Source organism: Gavia stellata, chromosome 25 (assembly GCF_030936135.1).
Source record: "Gavia stellata isolate bGavSte3 chromosome 25, bGavSte3.hap2, whole genome shotgun sequence".
Classification (NCBI taxonomy): domain Eukaryota; kingdom Metazoa; phylum Chordata; class Aves; order Gaviiformes; family Gaviidae; genus Gavia; species Gavia stellata.
The window spans coordinates 6,239,691-6,266,283 of NC_082618.1; the positions used below are offsets into that span (position 1 = coordinate 6,239,691).

Consider the following 26,593-nt stretch of genomic DNA (forward strand, 5'->3'; position numbering starts at 1 on the left):
GGCCGGCAGGTTGGGGGGCCACACATGTGCTGATGCCTCCCCTGTGAAAACCAGACGGTAAAGGGCAAGAAAAGAAAAAGGCCCCCGGGAGTGCCTTCCAAGGGGGTGAGTAGGATGTGAGATGTGAGGAAGAGAGAATGGGCAAGAGAGCCAAATTTGGGTCTCCAGCCCTGGGGAAGCAGCTGGCGTGCTGTGGCATGGTGTGGCGTGGCACGGGGTGGCGTGGCGTGGCACAGCCTGGCATCCCCCTCCCTCCCGCCCCATCCCCTCTGCCCCTGCATTAAGCGATCTCTTTGATTCTGCGGATGTAGTTGTGAAGCTCTTCAGGGTCTTGCAGCCCCATGTCCTGGCAGACCCACTCCAAGTCCTCCTCATCAGCAATGGGGATGGAGTTGTAGGCCAGCTCGTCGGAGGGCAGGGTGGCAAAGGTGGTGAACTTCACCCGCTTCCTTTTGGAGGTGGGCGAGTTGAGCGGGTCCTCGCTCTGGTCCCGCGTGGAGCCCCCCGAGGAACCATCCCCGCGACCATGGACCTGGCTCTGCACGCTGGTCTGCGAGCTCCCGCTGCTGTGGTGGTCCCCATGGCAGCAAGTCTGGACATTTTCCAGGGGGTTCCCGGGGCTCTCGGGCTGCGGGGAGAGGTCATTGTGAGCCCGCAAGGGCTGCCCATTGCCCAAGAAGACCCAGTGGTGGGAATGGTCCATGTTGGTCTGGCCTTCAGGTGGGATGCGTTTGTGCCGGTATTTCAGCACAAAGACAATGCAGTTGATGAGGAAGACCAAGATGGCCAGACAGAAGACACCTAGGAGGGCGTACATGCCTATCTCCAGGTCCGTCAGCCCCCTGGTCACCTGGACGAAGCCAGTGGGGATGGTGGGGAAGTCCTCGGTGGGGTGAGATGCACTGGACATCCTACTGTCCTCGCTTGGCTCCTCTTTCCTCTCCACCTCTGCCCGCAGGGTGGTGCTCGCCCCTGTCTCCACCAGCCCCAGCTTGCTGGACACATGGTCATAGTCATAGGTCGGGTCCTCCTCGGACCCAAAGTGGACCCGCACGCTGGCCAAGGCTGTGAAGAGCACGCTCTTGCGCTTTGTCTTCTGGCAGGTCTCGCAGATGACAAGCTCAGCCCGCAGCAGCTCCCCTGCGCCCTCGCTCTCCGCCACCACCAAGGGGAATGCCCGGTCCTGGGTCACCGAGACCACCTTCTCGTCCAGGCTGCTCACCACCAGGTTGTAGTCCTTGGGGTCGTAGAGGGAGAGTGGGGCTGTGGTGCCATCGCTGTAGGAAATCCACAGGCTCAGGAGCGCTTCCTGTGGGACCAACACAGGCACCGGTTGCCCAGCACGATGCCAGTCCCACCTGCACCCGTTTGTCCATCCCTCTATCTATCCATCCTTCTCTCCATCCAATTCACCTTTTATCCCTCCATCATCCACCTTGTTCCTTCCAACCATCCCCTAGTTTTTCCCTTTTGCCTGTTCTTCCCTCAATTTTCTCCATGCTTGCCCAGGCTCACCCCAAATCCCAGCCCCAGAGGTGCCAGTTGTGGCTACCAGAGCTGGGCTGGGAATTGTACAGGATTTCTTCCAGACCCCTGTGTCCCCATGGCTGTGTCCTGTCCCCAGGCTGGGTACAGTTGGTTCATAGGTCTGCGTGAAGGTTTCTGGGGTGCTTTTGGGGTCACCAGGGTGTCTGGAGGACAGCAGGTGCTGTGGGCAGGATTTGGGAGGGGGAGTTTGCAGATGGGAGCCCTTACCCCACCCTAAGTCCCCCAGCGGGCCTCCCAAGCCCGAGTGCACCCCACTGGCCTCACCTGCTTGAAGAAGCTGAGGGTCTGCTGCACGGACGTCCGGGCAATGATGGTGTGGCTATTGCCGGGACTGGGGTGGAGGGACAGCGAGAGGCTGGAGACCACCTGGGCCTTCAAGTCCGTGATGCTGACCTTCTCCTCTGCCACTGTCACCAGTGTCTCGCCCAGCACTGCCTCCATGAGCGGGGACACGACCTGCAGGGGACGAGGGTGCCCCATCACCGCCTGCCACCCCCAGCCAAAGCGGCAGAGGCTGGCAAAGGCGGCTGGGGGGGTACCTTGAAGAGCGTGGTGCCCGGCTCCCTCCCAGCCAGTGTGAAGCTGTCCACCATGTGGGCCACTCGTGGGTCGTCCACACGCATAAAGTCGCTGACCAGGTCGGTGACCTCCACCAGCCAGTCGGGCCCCAGCATGGTGACCACCTGCCCTGTGCCCTCCGCCGCCGTGGTGTGAAACTGGGTGAAGACCTGCAGTGTGGCGTGCTGGTACTGCAGGGCACAGCCCCGGCTCTGCTTCCGCTCCTCTTCATCCTCCTCATGCTCGCTGTCCCGCACAGACCTGCGGGATGGGGCAGTGGGTGGGCAGCGCCACCAAGCTCCCCCCTGCCGCAGCTCTTCAACCCCCCCAGCAAAGGAAAGGGGTGGCCAGACAGGGAGAAACGCAGGGTCTCCCCAAGCATGGGAAAAAACTGGTGGCTCCTAGCCAAAAAGATGCCTGTTGCCCATGAGGTCTCTGAGGGCTTTAACAGGACCTGGCAAGGGGGGGTCACCAGCATCTCTGCCCCTAACCAGCCAAGAGGAGAAGACATCTCAGGTTGGGACGGACACCTGGAGGTCTCTAGACCTCAAAGCAGGGCTAACTTTGGAGTTTTGACCATTGCCAAGGATAGATGTTCCCCACAAGTGCCAGCATCTGACCACCCTCATTGTGAAATTTTCCTCCTTCCATACAAACATGCAACCTGTGTCCATGATCTCTCACCTTCTCACTGGGGACCCCTGAGATGACTCTGGCTCCACCATCTTTAAAACCCCCTCATTAAGTAGCTGAACAAGGCAATTAGACCCTCACCACCACATTCACCTTGCCTTCTCCAGGCTGGACAGTCCCTGGGCACAGTGGCCCCAAAGCACCCACCTCCTGTCCGGCAGGATGGGCACCCTCCAGCCCTTCACTTGGCTCAGCCGGGCATCCGAGAGCTCAATGTGCAGTGGCAGTTTGGGCACCCACACCGTCATCTCCAGCGGGGCAGAGAGGTGCTCATAGGTGAAGGTGACCCGGGCGCTCATGGAGCCTCGTGACTCCTTCCCGCTGACGAAGACGTAGTCGCAGCTGCTGGAGACCTGGGGGAGATGGGAGGATGGAGGGTTGCAACGCTCCCACAGACACACCAGACAGCCTGGCATGAGGCTGCCCGGAGGATGGGAAGTGCTGGAGGAGCAGAATTTCACCCGGCATGTACCAGGTTAAAGGTGGCCCCAGGAGCAGGGATGCTCTGTCCTCCCCAAGGTCCCTGCTCAGAGGCATGGACCCACACACACCACGTCTGTAACATGTATTTCCCTCTGATCCAGCTCCTCTGCCAGCCCTCGCAGGCACCTTCATTTGATGCTTCAGCTTCTTTGGCCCCCACGCTGAATTGTACCCCGTTACTGCGCTTGAGCTAGAGGCATCCATGGGTGCTTTACAGAGGTTGCAAATTGCTCACCCTGGATATTTGCCTCAAAATCTCCTCCACCCATGCCCAGAGGGCACAGGCAGCGAGCACGGACCAGCCACGTGCCCATGTGCAGGTACCCACCAGTGCCTCGGCCCCATCTCTCCTGCTAACCCCAGGAAGAGCTTCCCAGAGTCCACCTGAATTCTCACGTTCATCTTCTCTCTCTCATTCTTTTAATTCCCATTTATGCAAATGCCGTTAGTTAAATATGCTATAAAACAAATACATCCTGCAGGGGCCACTCATTACCAACCGATCCGAGCCAATTAAGGAGCTAAAAGGATGCCACAGCAGCATCGCTTGAGTTTCGGCTTAGGCCGTCAGAGTCAACAGCACCTTCTCCTTCCCAGCAAGGGTGGGAGGAGACAACCAGGCTGGGGAGGCTCCAACCTCTCATCTGCAGTGGCCCCATGGCCCAACCCCAACCCCCTTTCCCTCCCCCTACACCATCAGGAATTGCATCTGAGTTGTTTGCTGCTGGGGTAAAATAAAACCCATTTGGTCAGCCAGCAGCACAGTCGCTCTCTCAGATGCACCGAGCATCTCAACAGCACAGAAAGGCTTATTTCCAAGAAGCTGCTATCCCACGTGGATTCTCTGATGGCTGATAAGGGGTTGAGTCCATCCTGCATGGTAGCTGACAGCGGAGGTGATAGCATCACTACCTCTCTCCCCACCTTATCTTTGGGCACCTGTGGTCACTGAGCTGCAGGAACCTTGTATTCCCAAGCCCACGAGCAGGGCCTGATTTCTACAAGAGCTCCATGTTTCAGCTGCGGGAGCCCACCGTGAGGCGCCCGTGGTCCCCAGGGCTGGTGGAGGAGGTAAAGCCTGGGACCTGGGCTCCTTGGGAAGTCCCCGCTCCCTGGGCACAGGAGGGAAGTGCAATGCAGGAGGGTTTGTTCCTTGTCTTCCTATGAGAGATACCAGCTCAGCACATCTGAAAAGACAATCTCATCTCTGGCGGGGCAGCATCTGAATAAAGATGAGCTCCTGGGCAAATCCTCCAGCAAAGGAGTGCTCTGGATATTGTGCCATTTATCACAATAAATATGATAGGCTGCTGCTTGCATTACCTTAGCTAATAAATGCCCCCGGCTGCTTCTTCTGGGGTCCACTTGCTTTGCAATTGGGGGGGTTGAAACTACAACAACAAAAAATCCCAGCACATCAGGCTTGTCCTGATGATGGAGTGACTGCAGATTAGCTTTTAAATGAAGTGCATGCTTGTTCGGCGAAACTTCCCGGATTCGCAGCAAGGCGTCGGGAAGCGAGAGGCTGAGATCTGCCCGGGCTCCGAGCCAAGGCACTGCTGGCTCCACTTCTGCGGCCAGGAGCTCCCCCCTTGGCACAGCCTCAAGCATGGGATCAAGGGGACACATTCTCCAAGGCCCTTGGTAGTAGGAAGAGCCACTGTGGCTGGTGGGACCCCATGTTGGCCACTCAGTGGTCCCGGCGGTGGCTGTGGGTGACCAGAGTCCCCGAGGCTCAGCCCCATGGAGCTGACTTGCTCCTGGTGGGTCCCCAAGCAGATGTGGAATGTGGGCTCCTAAAAAAGGTTCACACAGCAGGTGAGGTTGAACATCTCCCATTGAGCGTCGCTGGTGGCAGAGGTGGTCCTTCCACTCCCTCTGTGTCCCTCAACACGTACGCAATCCCCACGGCCACAACACAGGCAGGGAAGTTTGTACGCTACCTTGGGTGATGAGGTCCTTCTCTCTGGGTTGAGCACGGGCAGTCACCCTGTGTCACCGCAGAAGGGGATGAGGGTGACAATTCCCACCCGTGCTCTCACACCATCCTTCACGGGTGGCCCTGGCAACCTTCACAGCTGTGTCACCACCAGGTCCAGGACATGTTCCCTCCATGTTACACATGAGAGCAACCACCACCGAGCCACAGGCGGCATGGGGAGAAGCAGCTCCCCAGCCCTCCTTCACATTAAATTATTTACAGTAACAGATAGCGCATCCCACTATGTAAGCTTTGATTTATGTAACAGGTTTACAGCCCTGACACTGTAATCATACTCCCCAATCTCAGCAGGTAACTGAGAGCTCCCTCGGAAACGAAGCTCCAGCACAAACACAAAATAACTCAGCGAGAAATTGCACGGGGCTCCGAGCGGCGAGCGGGAGGCGAGCCGGGGCCGGAGGGCTGCTCCATGCATTATTCATCCCAGCTTGCGTGCACGTGTCTGCTCCCCCCAGGTCTGGGGACAGCGTGTAAATAGATTTATGAGTAGAAAGGCAGCACATTAAACAGTTTAAGTGTCTTGGAGTCCATCCTGAAGTGTATTATTGCTCCAGTGTTTTATCACGCTGCGGAGGACCAGTCTCCATAAATTAGCCCCGGCACTGTAAATCGCACAGATCAGAGTTTTAGTCAAGAACTTGGGTAAACAGTTTGTGACAGCGGCTGTCACCCGCCCGCGCACCCACAGACCAGCCAGGGAGAGCAAGTCCCAACGCAGCTGGGGCGCGGGGCAGGGGGGCCGGGGCTCTGCCTGTCACCCCTGGCTCGGCTGGGCGAGCAGCCAGCGGAGAAGGGGCCATGCCACCTGGGAGAGCCCAGACCCCCAGCGTGGCTCCCTGCCTCTTCCCGACGCAGCGGGGACACGCAGAGGGTGGGCTGGCTGGGTGCGTGCAGGGGGGTGGTGTTTGGGAGAAGGTAATGATGTCTAGGAGCGGATGGATGGGTGGATGGAAATGGTGATAGAATAATACGGGCAGGTGGGTAGATGGATACATACAGAAGTAGAAAAATGTATATGGATGAATGGGTCTGATGATGGAAAAATCAGGGCTGGATTTGAGGACCGACTGCAGCCTTGGCGGCTGGGATGGATGCATGGGCAATTACTGCTGCTGTAACAGCACACCTTTTGCATTCTCCTTATCAGCATCTCTCCCATGAAGCCCATCTTGCTCCTCTCCCTCAGCCCCCCTTTTCCCTCCATTGACCCCAACTGCCCAGCTCATCCCCCCATGCCTCGCTGGGGCCAGCCCCCAGCCCGAGCTCAGCCCGGCGTCCGATCCGAAGGGGAGATAAATGTCACCTGGAGGCACAAGTGAAGCCACTGATGGAAACATGCAGCTTACACTGTGAGGTGACAATATTTCACCTTATCAGCACTAAGTGCTGTGATAACCCATAGTTATAGCTGCCGCCTGGTGCCAGTCTGCGCAGCGTCAGAGCATCCCGCAGCCTCTCCGGGGACAGTGACAAAGTGTCTTGTCCTTCTCCCAACAGATCTCAGGGAGAGGCACACGTGGACTGAAGCCACCGAGGGGATGATGCTTGGGGTGGGGTGGGCTTGTGCGGCACGTCAGCTCAGCCACCAGCCCCAGCTCATCCAGCTCCAGCCCGCACCACTATTGCGGTCAGCACCCCTGAGGGAAGCTCAGCCCCTCGCTAGGGCCACGAGAGCCTCTTCCCTGCACCCACCTTGATGATGTCTTCGTTGTTGGACTTGCACTCGACCATAGCCGAGACGTCCACGATGATGCCGCTCAGCTCAATGGCGATGACCTTCACAGGAATGGCCACTGTCCGTCCCGTCAGGATGGCTGTGTTGATGATTTCTGTGTCCTGGGGACGGGGCATAAAGGGGACCATCACGTTAGAGGGTAGCCTGTCCCTGATCCCGGCTGGCCCCTCTCCTGCTCCAGCCCTAGGGCAGAGAAGGACCCATATGTGGGTGCGTAGACAGGATGTATGGATGTATAGGTGCTACAGGGCGGATGGGCTGGTGGGAGATCCCTCAGGGGGACTCAACCCATCCCCAACATCAAACCAGATAAGCTAAGCAGAGGGCAGGGACACAACCCCAAACCTGCTCACCATGGCCAGGGGCACGATGGCCCGGATGTCCCTCTGGATGACCGTCAGTTCTGTCACCACCTTCTCCAGGTCGGGCGGGGGGTTGCGGCCCCGGTAGTCAATATGCCACATGATGCGGCGCGTCACTGACTGGCTGGTGAAGTTCTCCATCTCGAAATCCAGCTGCATGATCTCGGAGGAGGAGTCCCCATCCCTGGGCAGGAGGACAGGAGGGGGATGCAGTGAGCTGGGTGCCCGGAGTCCCAGAGACACTCTGGGATCAGCATCGGACAGTCTCCTGTAGTGATGCAGAGCATCCCCAGCAGGTCCCTTTTCAGGTACCCGTGCCTGTGCTGTGGGTGCCACCATGATGCTTGTTCCCAAACACAGCAGTCCTGATCCCTCCCTCCACCAGGGGCTGCTCCAGTGGGAACCTGCAGATTCCCATGGGAATCTTCCCAGTGGGAGAGAGAAATGTATTTCACTGTCTCTCCCCAGCAGGAGAAAAACCTCGGGGGCTCAAGCGGGTGCTCTCCCATGGCTGCTGGGTGATATATTATCACAGGGTGAGTGTGTGGCCATGGCCCCAGGGGACAGTGGGTGGCTGCAGGCGCTGCCCTCATCTCCCCGGCTCCGTCTTCCCGGCAGCACGGCTGGATTTACTGCCCTGGGCTGCTCCTGCTTGCACGCTTGTCTCCCGCAGGTGAAACCCCAAGAGTCCCACACCCAGGAGGGAAGCATGCTTGGGGACAGCAAATAAGTCCCTTTACAAAAGCCCAGCTCAAGCTGTTGATTTTATAGCACTTTCCAAGGGGATCATATGGGGAAACTGAGGCACAGGAGAAAGCAGTTCAACCACAGACAGCAGGTGGGACAACACTGGGCTGGGACTTGGGGCAGGGCTGTCCTTCAGCCTGCCCGGGCAGCCATGGGGATGCATGGGGAGGATGGGCAGGGAATAGGGAGGTAGACAGGACCAGCAGGGAATAATGACCCCAAGACCATCAGCTCATCAAAACCCCACTCATTTAATGCAGCTGCTGAGGACAGTGGGACCCAGAGCTAACAGACAGGGAGCAAACCCTGGGGTGTCCCCAAGGTGGGATGGGATGGAGAGGCTGAGCACAGCCAAACCCGGCACATAATGCCAGTCTAAGGGGACGAGGAGACTCAGCAGCTGGTGTCCCTTGTCCTTGGCTCGGACACAGTCAGATGGCAGCAGCATAAATCACTCTTACACCCCATCCCTATGAGCAAACCTCCATCAATGCGATCCTGCCCTCCCATTTCTGTGTCCAACCTGCAAATCCCTTGGGGGGACTTAGGGTTCAACCGCCCGCCCAAGTCAAACTTTTCCAATTCTCCCCCAAAACAGAGCATCCCCAGGGGACACCCCAGAGCCCCCACAAACCACAGAGCCGGCAAAAGTCCCCCAGAGCAGGAGGAGGGAGTGGGGTGAGGAAAGGTGAAAACCCTGCAGAAGGGGAAGCCAGGACCAGCCCCTCTCTCATCACGCCATGTAGCAGCTATCGAGAAATTCCTATCAATCTGGGGATGCAGGATACAGTTGGGTTCCTCTCTGATAAATATCTAATGAGTGAAAGGGAGCAGAGAAAGGGGAGAGCAAGAAGCCGGGGCTGCTCCAGGCCACAGTAAGCCCTGCTCCCTGCTCCCGCGGCAGGGATGATGGGCTTTGCAGCGGAGCTGCCACACAAGGGTTGGTGGGGTCCTGCTGGGACTTTGTGCCCCCAAGACAGCTACAGAGGTGCAAGGGGAATTGCCAAAGGCCACTCAGTCTGAAGAAGGGGATTTGGCTGCTCACCGCCTCTTCCAACGCAGAAGTATTAAATACAGCCGGGAAAAGCTGGGTTCAAAGGCAAACTAGAGCTGCAGCTTCATGCCAGAGGCAGTTCACCGTGGGGTGCCCCCAGGCATCCCAGGAGCCCTGGCAGGGGCCAGCCACCATCTTCTGCCCTCCCCGAGCATCATCTGCTCTCAGCCACAGCAGGGACAAGAGCTGGGCTGCCCAGACTGGGGGAATAACTTAGGATGCAGCTGCTGGCATTCAAAACGTCCAAAATTGCCCATTATCACCCCAAAGCTCAGGGCCCTCCCCCCGTTCCTGCACAGCTGGCGCTGCCAAAAGCCCCCAGAGCCCCGGTGAAGCGAACTCCTCTGGTTGCACAGCCTGGAGGGCAACACGGCTTTGAGTCATTCATACTTTCCATTCCGTTAATATTTGATGGAGTTGTTTGTCTAAAAGGTGATTGTAATCACTTTAAATTCATCCTCCGTCTCTAACCTTTCCAGGCTGATTTGAAGCGGCGGCGGCAGACGGGGAGAGGGGGAAGGGGGAGAGGAGAGGATCTCGCTGCCGCAGGTCTGGCAGCCGCGTGCAGGGGTGCTGGGGTGGCTGTGCAGAGGACGGGGTGGCTCGTGGCCCCGGGGACACTCCGATGTCAGCCATAGGGCTGCAGGCTCGGATGCTGCGGTTGCATTTTGTATCTGGAAGCAATGGTGTGGGGTAAAGGAAAATCCACCCTCCAGGTAAACCCTTTGGAGGGGCTTTCTGCAGATAGCTTTTGAGCTCACGTTCAAAGCAGTCAGAGCTGAGGATCATCTTTCTGCAACAGCTCGTCCCCAGCTTTACTTAGTTTTAGGGTGAGGGGCAGACATATGGGGAGATTTCCAACACAGAGGGCAGGAACGGCTCAAGTGCATCAACTCACATTAACACAGCTCCTGGAGACATTTGTCTCCCTGTCCCCAAAGACATGGTGATTGAGATGCCATAGCCAGGGAACAATTGCACTCCAGCACTTCAAAGTCTTTCCTGCTAGTGATTTTGAGCCCGTGCCCATTCTCTGTGTCCATTCTCTGCCCTTGCTTGCGTGTCCTGCCCACCTGGATGCAAGGGGCAAAGCTGCCCCTCACCCTTGCAGCCTCCATGCGCTCACAGGCCAGTCCCACATCTCCCTGTCTCCAGGCTGAGCAGCCTCTGGGTTTTCAACTTGGCTTTGTGGGTCCTCACTCCTTCAGATCATTCTCATTTCTATCCCCCGGACTCTCCTCAACCAACCCAAGCTTTTCCCAGAGCCCCAGGAACGGGCATCATCCTCATATCGAGCAGGGTAGAACTGGCTCTGCCTGTCTCAGGTGCTGCCTTGGTTCATGCTCCCCATCTGACACTCATCCATCACCTTGGGGACCAGATGGGACCTTGCCTGGGGACTGCTCCCCTTCCTTCCCAGAGGAGATGCCAGGATAGTCAAAGAGCTGCTGCCTCTCATGGTATTAAAACTTCTTCAAAAATTAAAATACTTCCACCCCAAACTGGGGGATCCTCCATGGATTCACAATTCAGCCCCAAAATCCACCACGTGTGCTCACCAGCATCCGACATGGCCAGGCGATCCCGGCTCAGAGCCAGGAATGAAGCTGCAAAATGGTACCCATGACTGATGAGTGCTTGCTTGAGCCCCAGCTTGGTCACCTGTGCTGACCACGGAGCAGATCCCACCTGAACCACCACCTCACACAGCCCTTGGGCAGCTGCCTGCCCGACCACAAACCTGCCCACCTCGGGCTACAAAACCCACCTTCACCTGCCCTTTAGCCAGCTGCACGGTGCTGGCCGAGATTAAAAACCACTCAAAAAATTAAGCCCCTTCCAGCGTCGGTGCGGGAACCTCGGCTGGCCTGAGAGTTTGACCCCAAAATTGCTCATCCCCCTTTGGTGCCTCCAAGTCCCATGCTCCGGGCTGTGCACTGCTGTACCTCAGTTTCCCCTGCCAGCACCCACATGGCACTGCAGCCAACCAGGCATCCAGGGTGGGGATGAAGGGAGAGCCACTTTCGGCCAAACCCCAGCAATTTCCCCAGCTCCCCCTGGGCTGGGGTGGGGGAGAGGGGGGTCCCTTACCTGGGCCCGGGACTGTCTGCCCTGGCCACATCAACGGTGGCAGTGGAGTGCTTGCCGCCCGTCAGCAGCTCCGAGCTCACCAGCCACTGCCCGCTCCTCGACTTGGTGCTGAGCAAGTTAACGCCTTTCTTGGCCTTCACCCTGCGGAGAGCGACAGTCAGGGCCAGCCCTTGCCCCTGGGCACCCCTGGACCCCCCTGGGCACCCTGCCATAGGTGCAGGGGGATTTTTTTCCCCCCGATCCCTCCTGGCTGTCGGAAACATCATCCAGGCTGGCAGCAACAGCCATGGGGCTGAGCCCACCCCTGCTCCTCTTTTTCACAGGATTTTGTCCCATCCATCACCCCTCCAGCAGGAGTTTGGTCCCCCAGCCCCAGAGGTGCCCCCCAGGACTGTAATACCCCTGTGGGGCTGGGCATCCCTGGGGTGAAGGACAGGAGAGTCTTGAGTGCCGTGTCCCCTGTGCCAGGGGCTCGCTGCTGGCCCAGTGGCCACAGGGATGCTTGTAAATGCCCTTTGAAGGGATGTGGCTGGGGCTTGTCCCTCCATCCTTAGGGACACGCAGCGAGGGGGGTTCCCCCGCACAACTCCCCATACTGGGGTGCTCAGCACCTTCTGCGCGCTGCCCCATTCTGCTCCCACCCCAGCTCTGGGGGACGCGGGGAGCCCCTGCCCGCTCTGCAGCAGCCCCATGGTCATACCGCACCTTGTCCCCAAAGTGGCTGTGAACAAACCCACATCTGCTGGCAGGGCCCTAATCTGCAGGGCTCCCAGTGCAACTGGGAGCAATGGGAAGGTAAAGGCAGCAGTCCATAGTGGGAATGCAGAGATGGAAACCCTAAAAGGACAGCCCTTCCCTTCCCTCCAAGAAGCTCCCACTGTAAAGCCCCAAAATGTTGCAAAATCACATGCTGGCTGCTCCTCTGTCCTCCCTCACCTTCCCAAAGCCCTGCCAGACCCGGTCCAGCCCCCGGCAGGTCCCATAAATGCAATACACCCTCCCCATCCTCTCCCTCCTGCCCACGGCTGCGTTCACACAGCCCAGCCAAAACAACCACCCCCTCGAAAGGCAGCTGCTCCCAGAGTGGGGACAACCCTGGGACCTTACCTGAGCGTGAAGTGCTCCACCGTGGAGTTGGACATCAGGTAGAGGAGGATGCTCAGCACCTCACCCGGCTTGAGGGGCTTGTCGGGCAGGCGAATGAAGACATTGCTGTCCAGCCGATGCTCCTGCATGGGCTGCCCGGCTGTGGGCTGCAGGAGGCTGACACTGCCGATGCGCAGCAGCGGGTGCTGCGTGGGACCCTCGGTCCTGGCCCCCCCGGCCCCACGGCGGGGGACCGTCTCCCCAAGGCACTGGCCGGCCCCGTCGGGGGCATGCAGGGTGTAGTACAGCTCGGCTTGCTGGCTCTCGCCCGGCACTTCCAGGCTGTCAGGGCTCTTCCGCCTGCCCAGTGGCATGGCCGGGGGGCCAAACCAGGCGTGGGGCAGCTCTGCCTGCACTAGGCATGTGGCCAGGCTGCCCCGCAGGCGACACGAGCTCTTGATCTCATGGGCGTCACGGAAAGCATGGAGCCGCACGCAGGGCAGCCGGTCGGTGACATCGAAGTCATCCCAATCCCGGCCAGCTACGTAGAAGAGCACTTGGACCACGGGCTGGTTGGCCACCAGCCGGGGCTGGATGATGAAGGCGCGCACCTTCCAGTTGACGGTGAGGCGGTCGGGGACCTCCAGGGTGCTGGAGGGCTGCAGCTGCTCCTTGGGCAGGACCAGCCCTGTGCTGAAGGGCCCCAGGGTGACGTTGAGGATGGGCAGCTCCTTGGTCTGGAAGACAACGAAGGGCTCGGCGCGTTGCAGCGGGGCACTGCCGTTGCCCACCGGGCCAGCTCCCACCTCCTTGAGGAAGAAGGCCAAGCGGGTGTTGGACAGGCGGTAGCTCACAGGCAGCGTGATGGCACCGGGGGGCTCGGCGGGCTCGGGGCTGGGGGCTGGCCCCTTGGCATGGGCTGCAAAGGGGAGAGAGAGTGTGGGTTAGTGCAGCACATCCCCCCCCAGAGCATATCCTGAGCCCCAGAGCAGGGAGAGCAGACCCAGGCAGGAGTGGTCCAGCCCCGTAGCGAGGAGGAGCTGGTGCTTCAGCCCTTGGACTGCTTGCAAGGGCAGCAAGAGCCTGGCTGGGTTTCTCTCCTGCAAATCAAAACCACAGAAGACCTCCCCAGGACTTTGGGCATCATTGTGCTTCCCGGCGGGTGGCTCTAGCCTCACCAAACCCACCCTCGGCACGGGATGGGGTGTCCAGTGAGGAGGGATGCTCAGGGGCTGCCCAAGGCTGGGCCAGGGTGTGTTGAAGCCACATCCAACCTGGGTATTGCCCCTGGGGAGCCCAAAACGCTGGTCACCCACCCCAGCACCCATGCCAAGGCACCGGCCGAAACAGCACAGACCTGCTCGTAGAAATTGGGCATAACTGGCTACATCCCTGCTTCCAAACGTGTGGAGAAAAGGATGCTGAGTTTCTCCAGAGGCTCGTGACCAAAAATTAGGCAGGTCCGGGCTACTTTTTGGCTGGCAGATCCCACCAAGTATCTACGATCGAGGCTTTCCTCCTGTTTTTAGCTCCCAGATCACACAGGGAAGGTGGCTAAATCAGCTCCTTCGCCTCAGACCCGCTCCGTCCCTGCGGGCTACCTGTAAGGGTGGTGTGACCGCCAGCCTGTCACTCGTCACCCACGCAGGGGTGCCACCCACGTGGTGCTGTCCCTGTGCACCAAAGCTGGCCGAGCCCCAATTTTTCCAGGCATGGACATGACCTGGTGGAAAAGTGATGAAGATGATGTTGGTGCCACCTTGTGTAAACCCCAGCAGCGCCCAGGTCTGATGGCCCTTAGGAAATCCCTTTTATCCTTCATTTTGACCATTTTGCCTTAAAAAAAGAATGAACACCACACAGGCAGAGCAGGCAGCCACTGCGCAGGCAGCGTGCAGTACCTGATGGCCATGCACTCCCGGGGGCCGGAGCTGCCCGAGCCCCTCGGAGGGAGCCGGCTACTCCACTGCCGCAGCCGGCAAGCAGAGAGAAAACCCAAGAAAATCTTTCTGCTAAAGCAGATGCTGCAAAAGGCGGTCGGTGCGAAGCCGGGCCGATGGCACGCGCTGTGCCGGCAGCTGCGGGAGCCTGGAAGACATCTCAAGGTCTTTGCATCCGCCAGCAGCTGCCAGCAATTCCCAGGAGAGCTGGGTCCCCCCCCGCCTCCCTCAGCTCTCCGCCAGCCCCTCGCACCCCCTGTTCCTGGTGCTGATTGCAACCGCTCCCAAGCGGCTCCTAAGCAGGAGAGCCCAAATTACCAGTGTCAAACAGCAGTGTGGATGTGACGGCTCAGCCCCCTCCCTGGCAGGGACTTCGGAGCGTGCTGGGACCCCGGAGTGTGCTGGGACCCCGGAGGTTTCTCCAGCTGGGACCATGGCCTTGGCTGGGCCCCCCGGGGCTGAAGGGGAAGCAGGACCCCGCAGCCCACCCAGGGAACTCTCTGCTGCAGGGCGCGGGTGCGTTAAGCAGCTTAGAGTGCTCATAAAAGGATTAGCACTTGATACAGGGATGGGCAGCATCTGCAGCTACGCTGCCTGGAATGAAATTTGTCCAAAAGCCAGGCAGAGAATTCTCTAGGGCCGGGCAAATGCCAGGGATGTGCTGCCAGCATCACCAGCAAGACCACCATGCTGGCACCACCATGGGCACAGCTCTGGCACCTGCCACGCTTGCCACCGGCTGCTGAACTCATCCCGCTCGCCCGCTGTTTTCCCACCTCCCGGAGAGCCAGGAGCTGCTGCAGAGGTGCTCAGCCCCAGAAAGCACCCATAGGTGCCACTCTGCTCAGAAATAACCACCAGCGAGGGGCTTTCTGCTCCACCGGCTCATGGAGGTTGCTTTCTGTCGCAAAACGTGAAGGTTGGCATACTCCCTGCATCCCAGCTGACACAGCTATGGCTGCTCCCACCATTCCCAGCAATTAGAAAAGGCGATTTTTTCCAAGGCATGAGATTATTTGCGGAAAAGGATCCACCAGCTGAAGCGACATGAGCCTGACTGCTTGGGTGAGGTACCGGCGGGACCGAAGGAGGCAAGGGCAGCCAGGGAAGGAGGCTCATTGAAATAGCATCAGTTTTTATCCCTTAAAAATCTTTGGGGTTTGGGGAAGGATCAGGTCATTTCACAAAGAAAACCCACCCAAAAACCACCCGACTCAATGCCCAGCATGGCCCCAAGCAAAACCCACCCTTGGGATGGTGCAAAACACCTGGTGTCACCTTTGGTGGGGGGACAGGAGAGCCTCTGTGCCACCCCAGCAAAGCACCCAGCCCACACCCAGCTGCCTGCTGGTGAGGGGCACCTGCTGCCACCCGCTGCACTGGGAGGGCAAAAGCAGCCAGTTTTTCGCCTGCAATTTGGCACCCAGCCCCGGCTCGTGGCAGAGAGCCCCAGCCCGAGCCCCCAGCAACAAGCTCCTTCCTCCTTGCCATGGGGATTCTCTGATGGCAAATAAGGGTTGTGCGCCGGGGGGTGATGAGGAAAGCCCCTCTCCTCTCTGCAGCTGAGCGGGGCTCTCAGATGTGTGCTGGGGACCCTTCATGACTCAGAACAGGCACCACTGTGCCAGGCCCTGCTGTGGGGGGGACACCCAGAGTGGCCGCAGCACCGAGCCCACGCACAGACCTGCACCCCGGCCATGCCGGATGGGGAAGGGAGTGGGGACGAGCTGGGATGGAGATTAATGCAACGGTCACAATTAGTTCGGTGCAGGCGGACTGCCGGCACCCAGAGAAGCTATTTCCTTCCACAGACAAAATGCATTTAAATGATGCTATAATCTGTCGCCGGGAGGGCGACGGGACTGGCGCCTCTGTTCCTCGGCCGTAAACTAATCCTGCCGGGAGAGGGTCTAACCCAGCCTTATCCAGCCCAGGGTGGGTGCCAGGAGGGTGGGTCAGAGCCCAGCGCAGCCCGAGCCTCTGTGCTGTGGTGGGACAGAGGGTGGGGAGAGAAGGAGAAGGGAGGAAGGAAATGTATGGATGAATGGCTGCTGGCTAGGTAGCAAAGAAGAAAGGATGGATAACGATAGATGAACCAGCAGAGAGAATGGAGGGTCGTGGATGGATGGATGGAAGGAAGGAGACAGGCAAATCAGGAATGGTTGGACAGCAAAAGAATAGCTCTAGGAAGAGGGAGAAGAGGCAATGGATGGAAGGATGGATGGACAGCACAATGGCTCAGGGGATGGAAGGAAGGATGGAAGGAAGGATGGAAGGAAGGATGGAAGGAAGGATGGAAGGAAGGATGGAAGGAAGGATGGAAGGAAGGATGGAAGGAAGGATGGAAGGAAGGATGGAGAGCACAACAGGTCAGGAGATGAAAGGAAGATGGATGGAAGGATAAAGGATGGACAGAGAAGCAAAACAGCTCAGGAGACTCCAGTGCCCACACCACTGTTCCCAGCCCCCACTCTGGTTTCTAGCAGCCCCTGGGAGGGAAGGCAGCTCTTGTGCCCCCACCTCTGGCTGGGTTTGGGAGGACAGAAAGGTTAAGCCCTGGCCACTGGCTCTGCTCTGCGGCCCACTGTAGTTAACGGGATTTGCAGCGCCTGACCTGCATTCCCGGGTTTATTAGGCTGGCGCAGAGGGGACCATATGGTCCTTCCACCCTCACAGCTCAGCACCGCAAGAAAAAAGCAGATCTCCGTGCCTGGCCAGGCTCCGAATGGCCCAGGGGCTGCCTGGACCAGCCCCAGGCTGACAAGCCACCCCAGCCCCACAGCAGTATGGGACATGACTCCTGTGTGTCCCCTCCTTCCCACCCCACAGCAGCCCGCAGGGAGCCGGGGTGACCTGCAACCCACAGTGGGGAGAGGGGGGAAGACAGGGAGATGGAAACACAGAACTGCCAGCAACCCCCTCGCCAAGCCCCCACATCTGCCCAGCCAGATGTGCCCCACGCTGGCCACAGCCGCACAGCCAGATGGGCTGAGCCGCTTTCCCCATCCGCGAGGGCAAACGGGGACAGCGACAGCACCCTCCAGCCATGCCTCAAAATCAAGAAGATGCCCCAGGCCGAGGGGCTTTGGCACTGCAAAAAGCAGCACCCCTCATCAAGAGCCCCGCTGCGGGGTTTCAGTCACCACCAGCCACCCTCTTGCTCCATCCCCCCTGCTTGGCGGCGCTGGGGTCAGACAGACTGACTGACACATGGGAAGAGAGGCTGTCGGACAGACTGGACGTAGCTATGGCTGGTGGGGGACACTGGCTCATTCGCCTTCCCTTCTTTCCCCAGATGCCCAGCAAACGGGGCATGGGGGGAGCATGGCTTGGTCCCTCCATCCTGCACCCGCTGCAGCCTCGCCAGCCCCATCCCTGCTCCCATCCACCATCCCGAGGCCGAAGAGCCTCCTTCTCCTCATTTTCCCCTTATCCAGCACTGATAGCCAGCACTGACCTTCAGCTTAGCCCCAGCCCCAGCTGTCTGCCATAGGGATCACTTTAGCTACGCTCCGGGGGTGATCTTTATCCTGGCTTATCCTGTGGGATGCAGCGGGGGGCTCCCAGCACATATATCCCCACTTAGCAGGGGAAGAGCATATAGGAAAAAGCTCTGGAGAAGAAGAAGAGGGAAGGGAGCTTTGAGGTCATGCCAGGAGGGTTAAAACCTCTCATGGTGTTAATGGGCAGTGCTGGGGGCTTGGTGTATCAATGGGCCAGACGGAGGTCCGAGGGAGATGCCGAAATAGTGGTGATGTGAGACACCAGCCTGGGCTGCCCTGTCTCCTGCCAGGCCACCGCCACGCACAGTGGCCACCACCACGCACAGTGGCCACGGCCCACACCAGCCCATCGTGGCTGAGCTACTGTGGTGGTCCCGCATCAGAGCGAGCTGGGAAAGTCATCCATAAAGCAATGACTTGAGCTGACACGATGACAAAAACCCCAATAAATACATGGGAAGGGCTGCGGGGAGGGACGGCGGGGTGGTGGCGGGGAGCTGTGTTACTGTCCATAACAGAGGGCTTCACACTGGGTCCAAGCCTGGCTCAGGACTCCTGTGGAGGGGTTCTGGCACTCACTGGTTGCCAGGATTCCTGGCCACAGGATGAAAAGGCAGCAGGATTTCATCAGTGGCCAAAGCCCCCGGACACGGGCCCCGGGACCCTGCCAACTGCAGCAGCCCAGCTATCGTCTCCGGCTCTCTGCAAACACAAGCAGGGGATGCTTCTCCTCACAGCCACGCAGCAATATCCCTCCCACGGGGCTGCAGGGACCACCAGTCATGCCGGGACCACTAGTGCTCCCATTCTGCCCAGACCCTGACCCATATCAGGGTGACAAGGTGACGATCCCACCCCTGAATCAGGAAGACGAGGGCAGGACAGGGCGCTGCCTCAGTTTCTCCACATGGGTCAGCACCCGGATGAGACAATGGGGTGACAGGTCTACCCAAAATGCCGAGAGCCAGGGGTCCATGGCAAAACCCCGCAGCCCCCGAGGAGGAAGCCCAGCCCGGCTGTTCCCCACCAGGACACCAGCACAGATATCCCAATTAGTGTTTCATTTCAAGCCAGCACAAAGCCACCCCGCTCCGCCGAGCATCCCCCAGATCCCCGGCTGAGCCTTCAGAGACCCAAAATCTAGTGGTCCAGGTTTTGCCCCCACAGCTGTCAGAGCCAAGCGCAAAGGGGAAACACAAGCGGCAATGGCCCCAAATGCCAGGGATGTCCCACATCTGGAACTCCCACATCTGGAACTCCCCCATCTGGATGTCCCAACAGCTGGATGCTCCAGCTAGAGGTGGCCCCAGCTCCCAGGGAAGGGCCGGGCTCGCACCCCATCTTCCCATCCGTCCTGGGAACGGGCATCGCACCCATCCCTTTCCATCCCCGCCCCGTAGCACTGATCCCCGCCATGTCACACTCCCACCCAAGGGGGATCAGCACCTCACAAAAAGGGGAAATAGAGGCCTCCACGCCTTCACCTCTCCCCAAAACTCAGTCAGCCCCAACATGAGCCCCGCTCCACTCCACGCTTCAGCGTAGCCGGGGAAAAAAAACACCCAGTAATAAAACACAAGCCAAAATTAGAAAACACAAGCAGGCCCCTTGCGGAAACCTCCGAAACGTTTCCCAGCAGCCAGAGCCTTGAAAATTGTTTTCAGCGACATAAAAGACAACAAGCTCTCCCTTCCCTCCGACGCACCGAGAGCCTCCATCTCCAGTCCCAGCTAATTGGAACTCAATTAAGTGAATAATTGTTACAAATGTAAAATTACCTTCCCTTGGTGCGCGGCAGTGAGACGGCCCGGCTGTGGCCACGGGGAAGGGAGGGACGCGGGGACATGGGGATGCTCCCGGCCCCCAGCTCTGCCCGCAGCCGCAGCAGCGATGGGGTGACAGGGCTGGGAAGCCCCATGGTACCAAGAAGTGCAACGCTCAGCCCAGGAGGTTAAACTGGTCCAGGCTTCCCAAAAACAGCCCACGGTAGGAATTGAGTGAGTGCTGGCCAGGAAAAGTGAATCAAGCCTTCCTGCGAGCAGCAGCGCTGGCTCCAAGTGGATTCTCTATTGTCTAATACAGGGTGGTGCTTATGCCTGGTGGCACTGCTACATTCTCCTTTCTTTTAGGTCCTTGAGACTTCTCCCCTTCCAAAAGGTCCAGCCCAGCTTCATCGGCAGAAGCAATAAAATAAGAAATGCTGGTGGGACTCAGCCCTCGGCCAGCACACAGCCTGTATTTTGGGGCCGGCAGCACTAAGCAAAAGGGAACCATCCCCGCGCCACACCAGGTTGTGGTGCTGAGCTCTGCATTTCCCCCAGGAAATTATTAAAAGAGAGGGGGAAAAAAACCAGCAAGAAACCTAAAGGAATAAATAAATATGGCCTAAATGGGATGTGCCGTGCAGAGGCGCAGCCTGCCATAAATTTCTGGAGCAGGCAAGGCTTTTACGCGGCAGCTACTTTAGAGCAATTTCCACAAATCACGGCAAGGGACAGGCCAGGGGACAGGAGGAGAGGGCCTTTACGGAGGAGGAAGAAAAATGAAGGAATGAATTAAAAGGAGGGGGAAAAAAAAAAAGATGAGGAAGTGCCTGACCATGAATGTCCACAGGCATGCCTGGGGGCTCCAAAAGGCAGTGGGTGGGGAGCAGCCCCAGATTAAAGCCGGCAGCCCCTGAGTCCCCAGCTGTTGTGGGTCCTGGGCTGGGTCCCCCCCCCATGCTGGGTTCCCCCCATGCCAGGAGCTGGGAGCAGCCCCCCAGCAGCAGGCAAGCACAGATGGTTTCCCCAAATAACCCCCCTGGGGAGCCAGAAGTGGGAGGACAGGCAGCAGGGGAGAGCCCCGAAGGGTGGCCTGGGGAAGCAGGGACAGCAGCTCCCCAGGGAGAAGCCCCCAGCATCACAGTGTTGGGGCGGAGGCGATGCAATGATCCCCAAAAAACCCACGTGTCCTGCTCGGATCCCTGTCCCCTCTCCATCCCCTCCCACCATGGCCAGGAGCAGGAACATCTTCCCAGCACCCTCCAAATCTGAACACCAAAGCTGTGCCCCCCCCCAACTGTCACCGCCAGCCAGGGCTATGCAGAGTGACACGTTTCAGACTGATTAGAAGCCGATTAATTTTCCCCCCTGGTGACGTGTGTCAGACTGTGTTCGGAGCCGGATTCAATTCCAGATGCACCCAAGGAGCACAAGGAGCCTCAGATAAACCCAGTCCATAGCCAGGGCTGGGGTCCAGCATCATCCCCAGACCCCAGCCGGTGGCCCCAAAAGCAGGGTCAGGGACAGGCACTGAGCTGGGGACTTCACCAGCTCAGCACTTTGCCACCTGGCAAAGCAGCCACAGCACCAAACACGCATGGCTCGAATACATCCCCTTCCTTTTTTTAATTTAGCTGGTACCCAGAGAGGAGTGCATCCAGCGGCCGCACCGAGCTGGCAGAGGCAGGTATTGCATTTTCTACCTTATTTATCTTCAAGAGGGAAAATATAGCTTTTCCTTAAAAAAAAAAATAAATCAAAATTAATTCATTCTCAACTTTTGCCAGTCCTGGGGAAGAGCCCAGCCCGGCCCAGCCAAGCCCATTTAATCACAGCAAAACCTGCCCTGTTAACTCTTGCAGGGGCTGGGACTCGACAGTGCCTGCGAGTGGGGGCAAAGCCACCCCAGCAGCATCTGCTTGGGCTTTCAGCAGAGCTATTGAAAAATCAAGGACGGCAAATATTGTCCAAGCGATGGGAAAATGCTTGCCAGCAGGAGACGGCGGCTTCATCAGAAGATTGCAAATTGCCTTGATTACGGTATCCTCCCAGAAGGCAAGACCAGCGAGCAAGGGGCTCAGCACCCAGTCGGCGGCAAGGGATGTGTGCACAGCGGGGAGCAGCAACAGGTTGGGCTACAGCTTAAGAAAAATGAAGGGACCAGTCCCCAGGAGAGCCACATCCCAAGGAGCAGCCTCCGCACCCCAAACCCGGGTGTTTGGGGGAGAGGAGACAGCCCAGAAATCCCCCAGCCCAGCTGGTGCCTCCCGTGGGGCAGGGATCGCTGGGCCACCATCAAACGTGGCTGGAAGACCCCGTTTCTCCCAATTTTCATGGAAACTGAGTTCCAACCTCCTCTGCCCTTAGCGAGGAGCACCAGGATCTGCCTCACTTTTCACTATTGAACCATTTCTCTTCCTGGCATCCCATGTGGACAAACTCCCCGGGAGGGACCCAGTCCCCAAAGGCATCACTGGGGTCCCCTGGCCCCATCACAGCGTGTCCCACCCCAGAAGCAGCCACCTCCCTCCCTCCCAGGGGAGCTGCTCGTTAGCAGAGCCATGTATTTAATAATAAAAGACTCTGATTAGATTAGCGAGAGTGACCTTTTCCAGATGGATGGGATGCTCGTACGGCAGCAGCGACGGGCGCCACGCGGGAGGGGAACACGCGGGCAGCTCGCCAATTCCTCCACACACCCATCGCAGGCGATTTCAGCCAGGTGATTGCAGGAGCCGAAAAAAATAGGGTTATGCCGTGGAAACACCCCTTCCCTCACCCATCATCTCCCCACACCTCCCAGGATGAGGCCGCGTCCTGCTGCCTACCTCCCTGTTAGAGCCTGGGGGGCTACGGGAGGCGTGGAGCTGGGATGTGCTGGTGCAACATCGGGGATGCTCTGCAGGGACCCGGCTGGGTTGGTTTTTCCTTTCCTCCTCTTTTTAGGATGCAGAGAGGCTGGGCGAGGAGGGACCTCAGCAGCATGGTGGGGTGAATTAAATAGCAGCACTTAAAAAAAAAAACATAATAGCCACGTTTCTAAAAATAGCTGAGCAATCCCCAGCTGGGGGGTTGCTGCCACCCCATGCTCTGCCTTAGTTTCCCCCAGCGATGCAGCAGGGCTGAGCCCAGGGTGCGGCATTGTGCACGCACAGACGCATGCACACACAAAAGGACGGTTCTGGCCGAGGGTATCAAGGCACCTAACACCTCTCAAAATCCCCAGGGCCAAACCCTGTGACTGATGCTTGCCAAAATCATCGCTCAGAGGATTTCCATCGTGCCACCGATAGCATCCCTCGTCCTTCTCTCTTTCCTTGACAACACTGAGAGGACAAAAGGGGTAGAAGAAAAGGCAATTACCCGGTGGGGTGTCAAACTTCACACCTGTGTCCCAGCACAAGCATCCTGCTAGGATTTAAGATATCGGGGTTGGGGAGAGATGGAGTGGGCCCTGGGGTCACGCAAGGGCACTGAAGGCAAAACTTGTGCCAGGTTTAACCCCGCTCAGAGGCCGGATCGTGTCCTCTCACCTGCCTGCCAGGGTGAGGAAAGATCCTATTGCCCCTTCTCTGCTCCTGGCTGGAGCTAAGGATGCTCAGCTGCTCTGACCCCATCGGCATGGCCGGGATGGGGGCTGTTAAATGCCGGGTGTACATTCTCGGTTCAGGCGTTAAATGAGCAAACGCTGAGCGTACGCTCCTGGTTCGGCAGCGAGTTATTGCACATCTCCACCTGCTGGTCTGAAAATCATGGAGCTGGGAGATGCTCCGAGCCAAAACAGGGATGGGGGGTGGTCTGTATCCCCCCCCAATGGGGTTGGGGTGTGCTGGCTGAAGCCCCCCACCAGGGATGGAGCCACGGGCCACAGCATTGTCCTTCACCCCCAGCCTCACACCTGGGAATTGCCCATGGTGGGAATAACCAGTGGGAGATATGGGGAGAGCGGCATGGCCCCATCCCCACCAGCAGCAGGACGTAGGTGCCGGGGCTGTAGGATGCAGCGCAGGACCCCAAGCCTGCCTTGAATGCCAAGACAGATAACCCCAGGACCCCTGGACCACTGCCTCTGGGTGAGTGCTGCCTCCAGGAGAGGGGAAACTGAGGCACACTGCAGGGACAAGGCTCAGCAGGCAGCAGAGAGAAGACACACAGTCCAGGCTCAACCCCATGGACAGCACAAGTTATTTTGCAAACTGGTGAGTAAATCCCCCCCCCCGCCCTGTGCCACATCCCAAAAGGGCCGTTACAGCTTCACAGCACAACTGTGCCGAGCACACACCACTGGCACCCTGTACCGCAGCCTCGGGGTCCGCCTGTCCCTTCCACAGCCCTGGGGCCACCCCGGTGCCATCCCACCCCAGAGGTGCCAAAAAATCCCTTTCTGGAAGCAGCTGATCTGGGGCCAGCAGTCAAGCGGCTGCCAGGGCTCCCAGTGCTGGCAGGGGAGCTCAGCAGGGGCGAGGCTGGTGCTGAGGGTTGTTCTTAAATAAAAAACACGGGAAAAGGGAATAAAAAATCCTGGCCAGGAGAGCAGGGCACTGCTTCACCGCTGGCTCACCCCTGCCACCAGCCCGAGCGATTTATAAGAAAGGCTGGGAGAATTAGGAGCTCTCAGCTTCTTTTTCTAGCTCCCTCCGAGACCTTTATTTGTCCAGGAAAGGCAGCAAGGGCAGCTGCACATCCTGAAAAGAGCCTAAAAACTCCTGGCAGAGGCTTCTCTCCCCGCCGGCACAGGCAATCTCCCGCAGCAGTGTGGTGAGCCCCAGCCCCGCATCCGGCACAGGCCACCCTCGCCTGCTTCACGCTGGCATCACTGCCATGGGGACCTCCCACCCATGGCATCCCCCAGCCCAGGGGCCGGATCCTGCCCTGGGATAAACCAGAGGCCTGACCCACAGGGCTGTTCGTGTCCCAGCATCAACAGGGGGGCTTGGAAATGCCCAGGAGGGGATGCGGAACAGGGGGCCGCATCCAGCCCCTGCACCGGAGGCGATTCCTCATGGATCGCTCCCACAGGGATATTTCCCGTTGCCTGCCAGCAAAGCCGACAGCCACCTTCAGCAGCGCATCCGCCGTGGGGAAGTGCAGATCCAGACGGCTGAATCTCATCCAGGCAAATCGAGGAGTGGAAGGAGATCGCGCTTCCCTGCCGGCTGCCAGACCCCTGCCTGCAAACCCCCGGACCTGGTGGTCCCAAAGAGGAGAGCTCTGCCCAGCAAACCCTGCTCGGGCAACACCCCAGGAAACAGCCAGTCTTGGGGTACAGGAGGTACATCTGCCACCCCAAAGGATGCTACGTAAAGTTGCGGTGCTCGCCAGCCTGGAGCATCTCTGCTCCTGCTCCTCCATGGGAGTCAGAGTGTTTTAGGGGGGGAACCCCCTGCCAGCTCCCCGCAATGCTCCCCAACATCTCCCCTCCTCCTTGTTTCACCACTGTGGGTGAGCAGCTCCCCAGGCTTCTCAAAGAACCTCAGGGGGGCTGCAGATGCCCGAGAAAGCCCTGCTTGAGCCCCAAAAGTGCCTTGGCCAGGGGCTGCCTGTGCAAAATGGAGCTGGGCACAGTCCATAGACCCCTCCAGCTCCTCGGGGGTCTTGTTTGAGCTGGGCAGCACAGCCCCCGGGACATGCCGAGCCCGCGGCCGGGCTGGCAGGAGGGGTCTGGGTGGCTCCCCCCAAACTGCAAGCAGCCCCCCGCTTGCCGCTTAGCCAAGCCAGCTGCCGGGGAAAGCGGCTTTGACTGGGGCATCTGTGGGGCTTGGTTTTACACAGAAACCATCTGAAAAAACCATCCACGGAAACCAGCCCCGTGTCACACAGGGTACGTGACCCTGCTTCAGCCTTGCTCCCCAAAAAAAGCCCCCAGCAGCAGGTGCCGACATCCCCAGGGCTGTCACCAGGCCAGGCCAGGATGTCACCGCAGCTCGGCCATGGCACGGCACTGATTTGGATGCAACTCAGGGCAAGCGAGTGCAGGCAGCGGGGGCCCCCCCTGCCCAGGCCGCAGGCAGGGGCAGCACCACCAGGCCCAAAACCCCTGCCCCAAACCCCATGGGGGGGGATTAGTAAGAAGCAGAGGGATGGCAGGGTCTGCACCCCCATCCCCACATCCCAAAATGATGCCACCTCGGCAGCGCTTGCCCTGTAACTCAGCGCAGGCTGGGAAAGTGCCTGGGTGCCTGTCTGGGGGATAAGCAAGTGGATAATAGCGGATAAAGCCCCTGATCCTCCTGCTAAAGCAGCTCTGCATTAAGGAGACAAGGGGCAGGGGGGGCTCGGGGTGGGGGGACCAAAGTCCCCTCGCCCCATGTCCTCCCCTGCCACCCAGCTCCCTGCCCGGGGAAACAGCCCGCTGCAAGCGCTCGCAAGCACAAGCTGTCATTTTATTAAGCCAGGAATAAACTCTAATCTTTACCCATTTCGCTGGGGGGGGGCACAGAGGACCAGGGGAGGTGGCGGCTGCGGGAGGTGGGGGTCCCAGCTGGGCACAGAGGGGCAGGGGCTGCCCCTGGGGGGGGGGGGGCAGATGGGGCTGGAGGGGGGAGATGGGTGCAACCCCCCCCCCCGTATTGCAGGCACACACATAACATCTATATTCCGCCCCCCCCGCCCGGTGCCGGCAGCACTTACCGGGGAGCAGCAGGGAGCAGAGGCAGCAGAGCAGAGCGCCCGGCCCGGGGTGCATCTTCTCCGGAGAGGCCATTGCAAGGTGGGGGGCAGCCAGAAAGCCGGGGGGGGCCGGGCGGACCCCGAGCAACCCCCGCGGCAAAAAAAAAAAAAAAAAAAAAAAGGAATCCAAACCAAGCACCAAAAAAATCGCAGAAATCCCCTAAATCCAACCACGTGCGAGCCGGGAGCAGCAGCCAGCGGCGGAATTGGGGGGGGGGGGGGGGGGGGGGGGCCGGCTCAGGTTAGGGGGGGCTCGGCTTTGCCCCCCCCAGCTCAGCGAGCAGAGCACCCCATCTCCGGCCCCCCACCCCTCCCCACCCCGCACCCCAAACCTGCCGCAACCCCCCCAGTGCCTGCAG

The 26,593-nt window shown here is 59.1% G+C and overlaps 1 protein-coding gene across 1 annotated transcript; it reads right to left on the bottom strand.

Moving 5' to 3' along the window:
• Positions 1–280: 280 nt before the first annotated feature.
• Positions 281–26,268, bottom strand: TMEM132E (transmembrane protein 132E). The gene is made up of 9 exons (XM_059829385.1): positions 26,196–26,268; positions 12,381–13,278; positions 11,274–11,414; positions 7,373–7,565; positions 6,977–7,120; positions 2,947–3,152; positions 2,088–2,367; positions 1,813–2,004; positions 281–1,309 (listed from the first exon to the last, which is right to left on the bottom strand). The coding sequence occupies exons 1-9, from the start codon at positions 26,266–26,268 to the stop codon at positions 281–283; spliced, it is 3,156 nt and encodes a 1,051-aa protein (XP_059685368.1).
• Positions 26,269–26,593: the final 325 nt, after the last annotated feature.

Excerpts from the sequence above, each read along its gene's own strand:
- TMEM132E (XM_059829385.1), bottom strand. The coding sequence starts at position 26,268 with ATGGCCTCTCCGGAGAAGATGCACCCCGGGCCGGGCGCTCTGCTCTGC. Across the intron at positions 13,279-26,195 it reads CTGCTCCCTGCTGCTCCCCG|CCCATGCCAAGGGGCCAGCC; the intron begins GTAAGTGCTGCC and ends TCCCCTTTGCAG. Across the intron at positions 1,310-1,812 it reads CCCTCAGCTTCTTCAAGCAG|GAAGCGCTCCTGAGCCTGTG; the intron begins GTGAGGCCAGTG and ends TTGGTCCCACAG.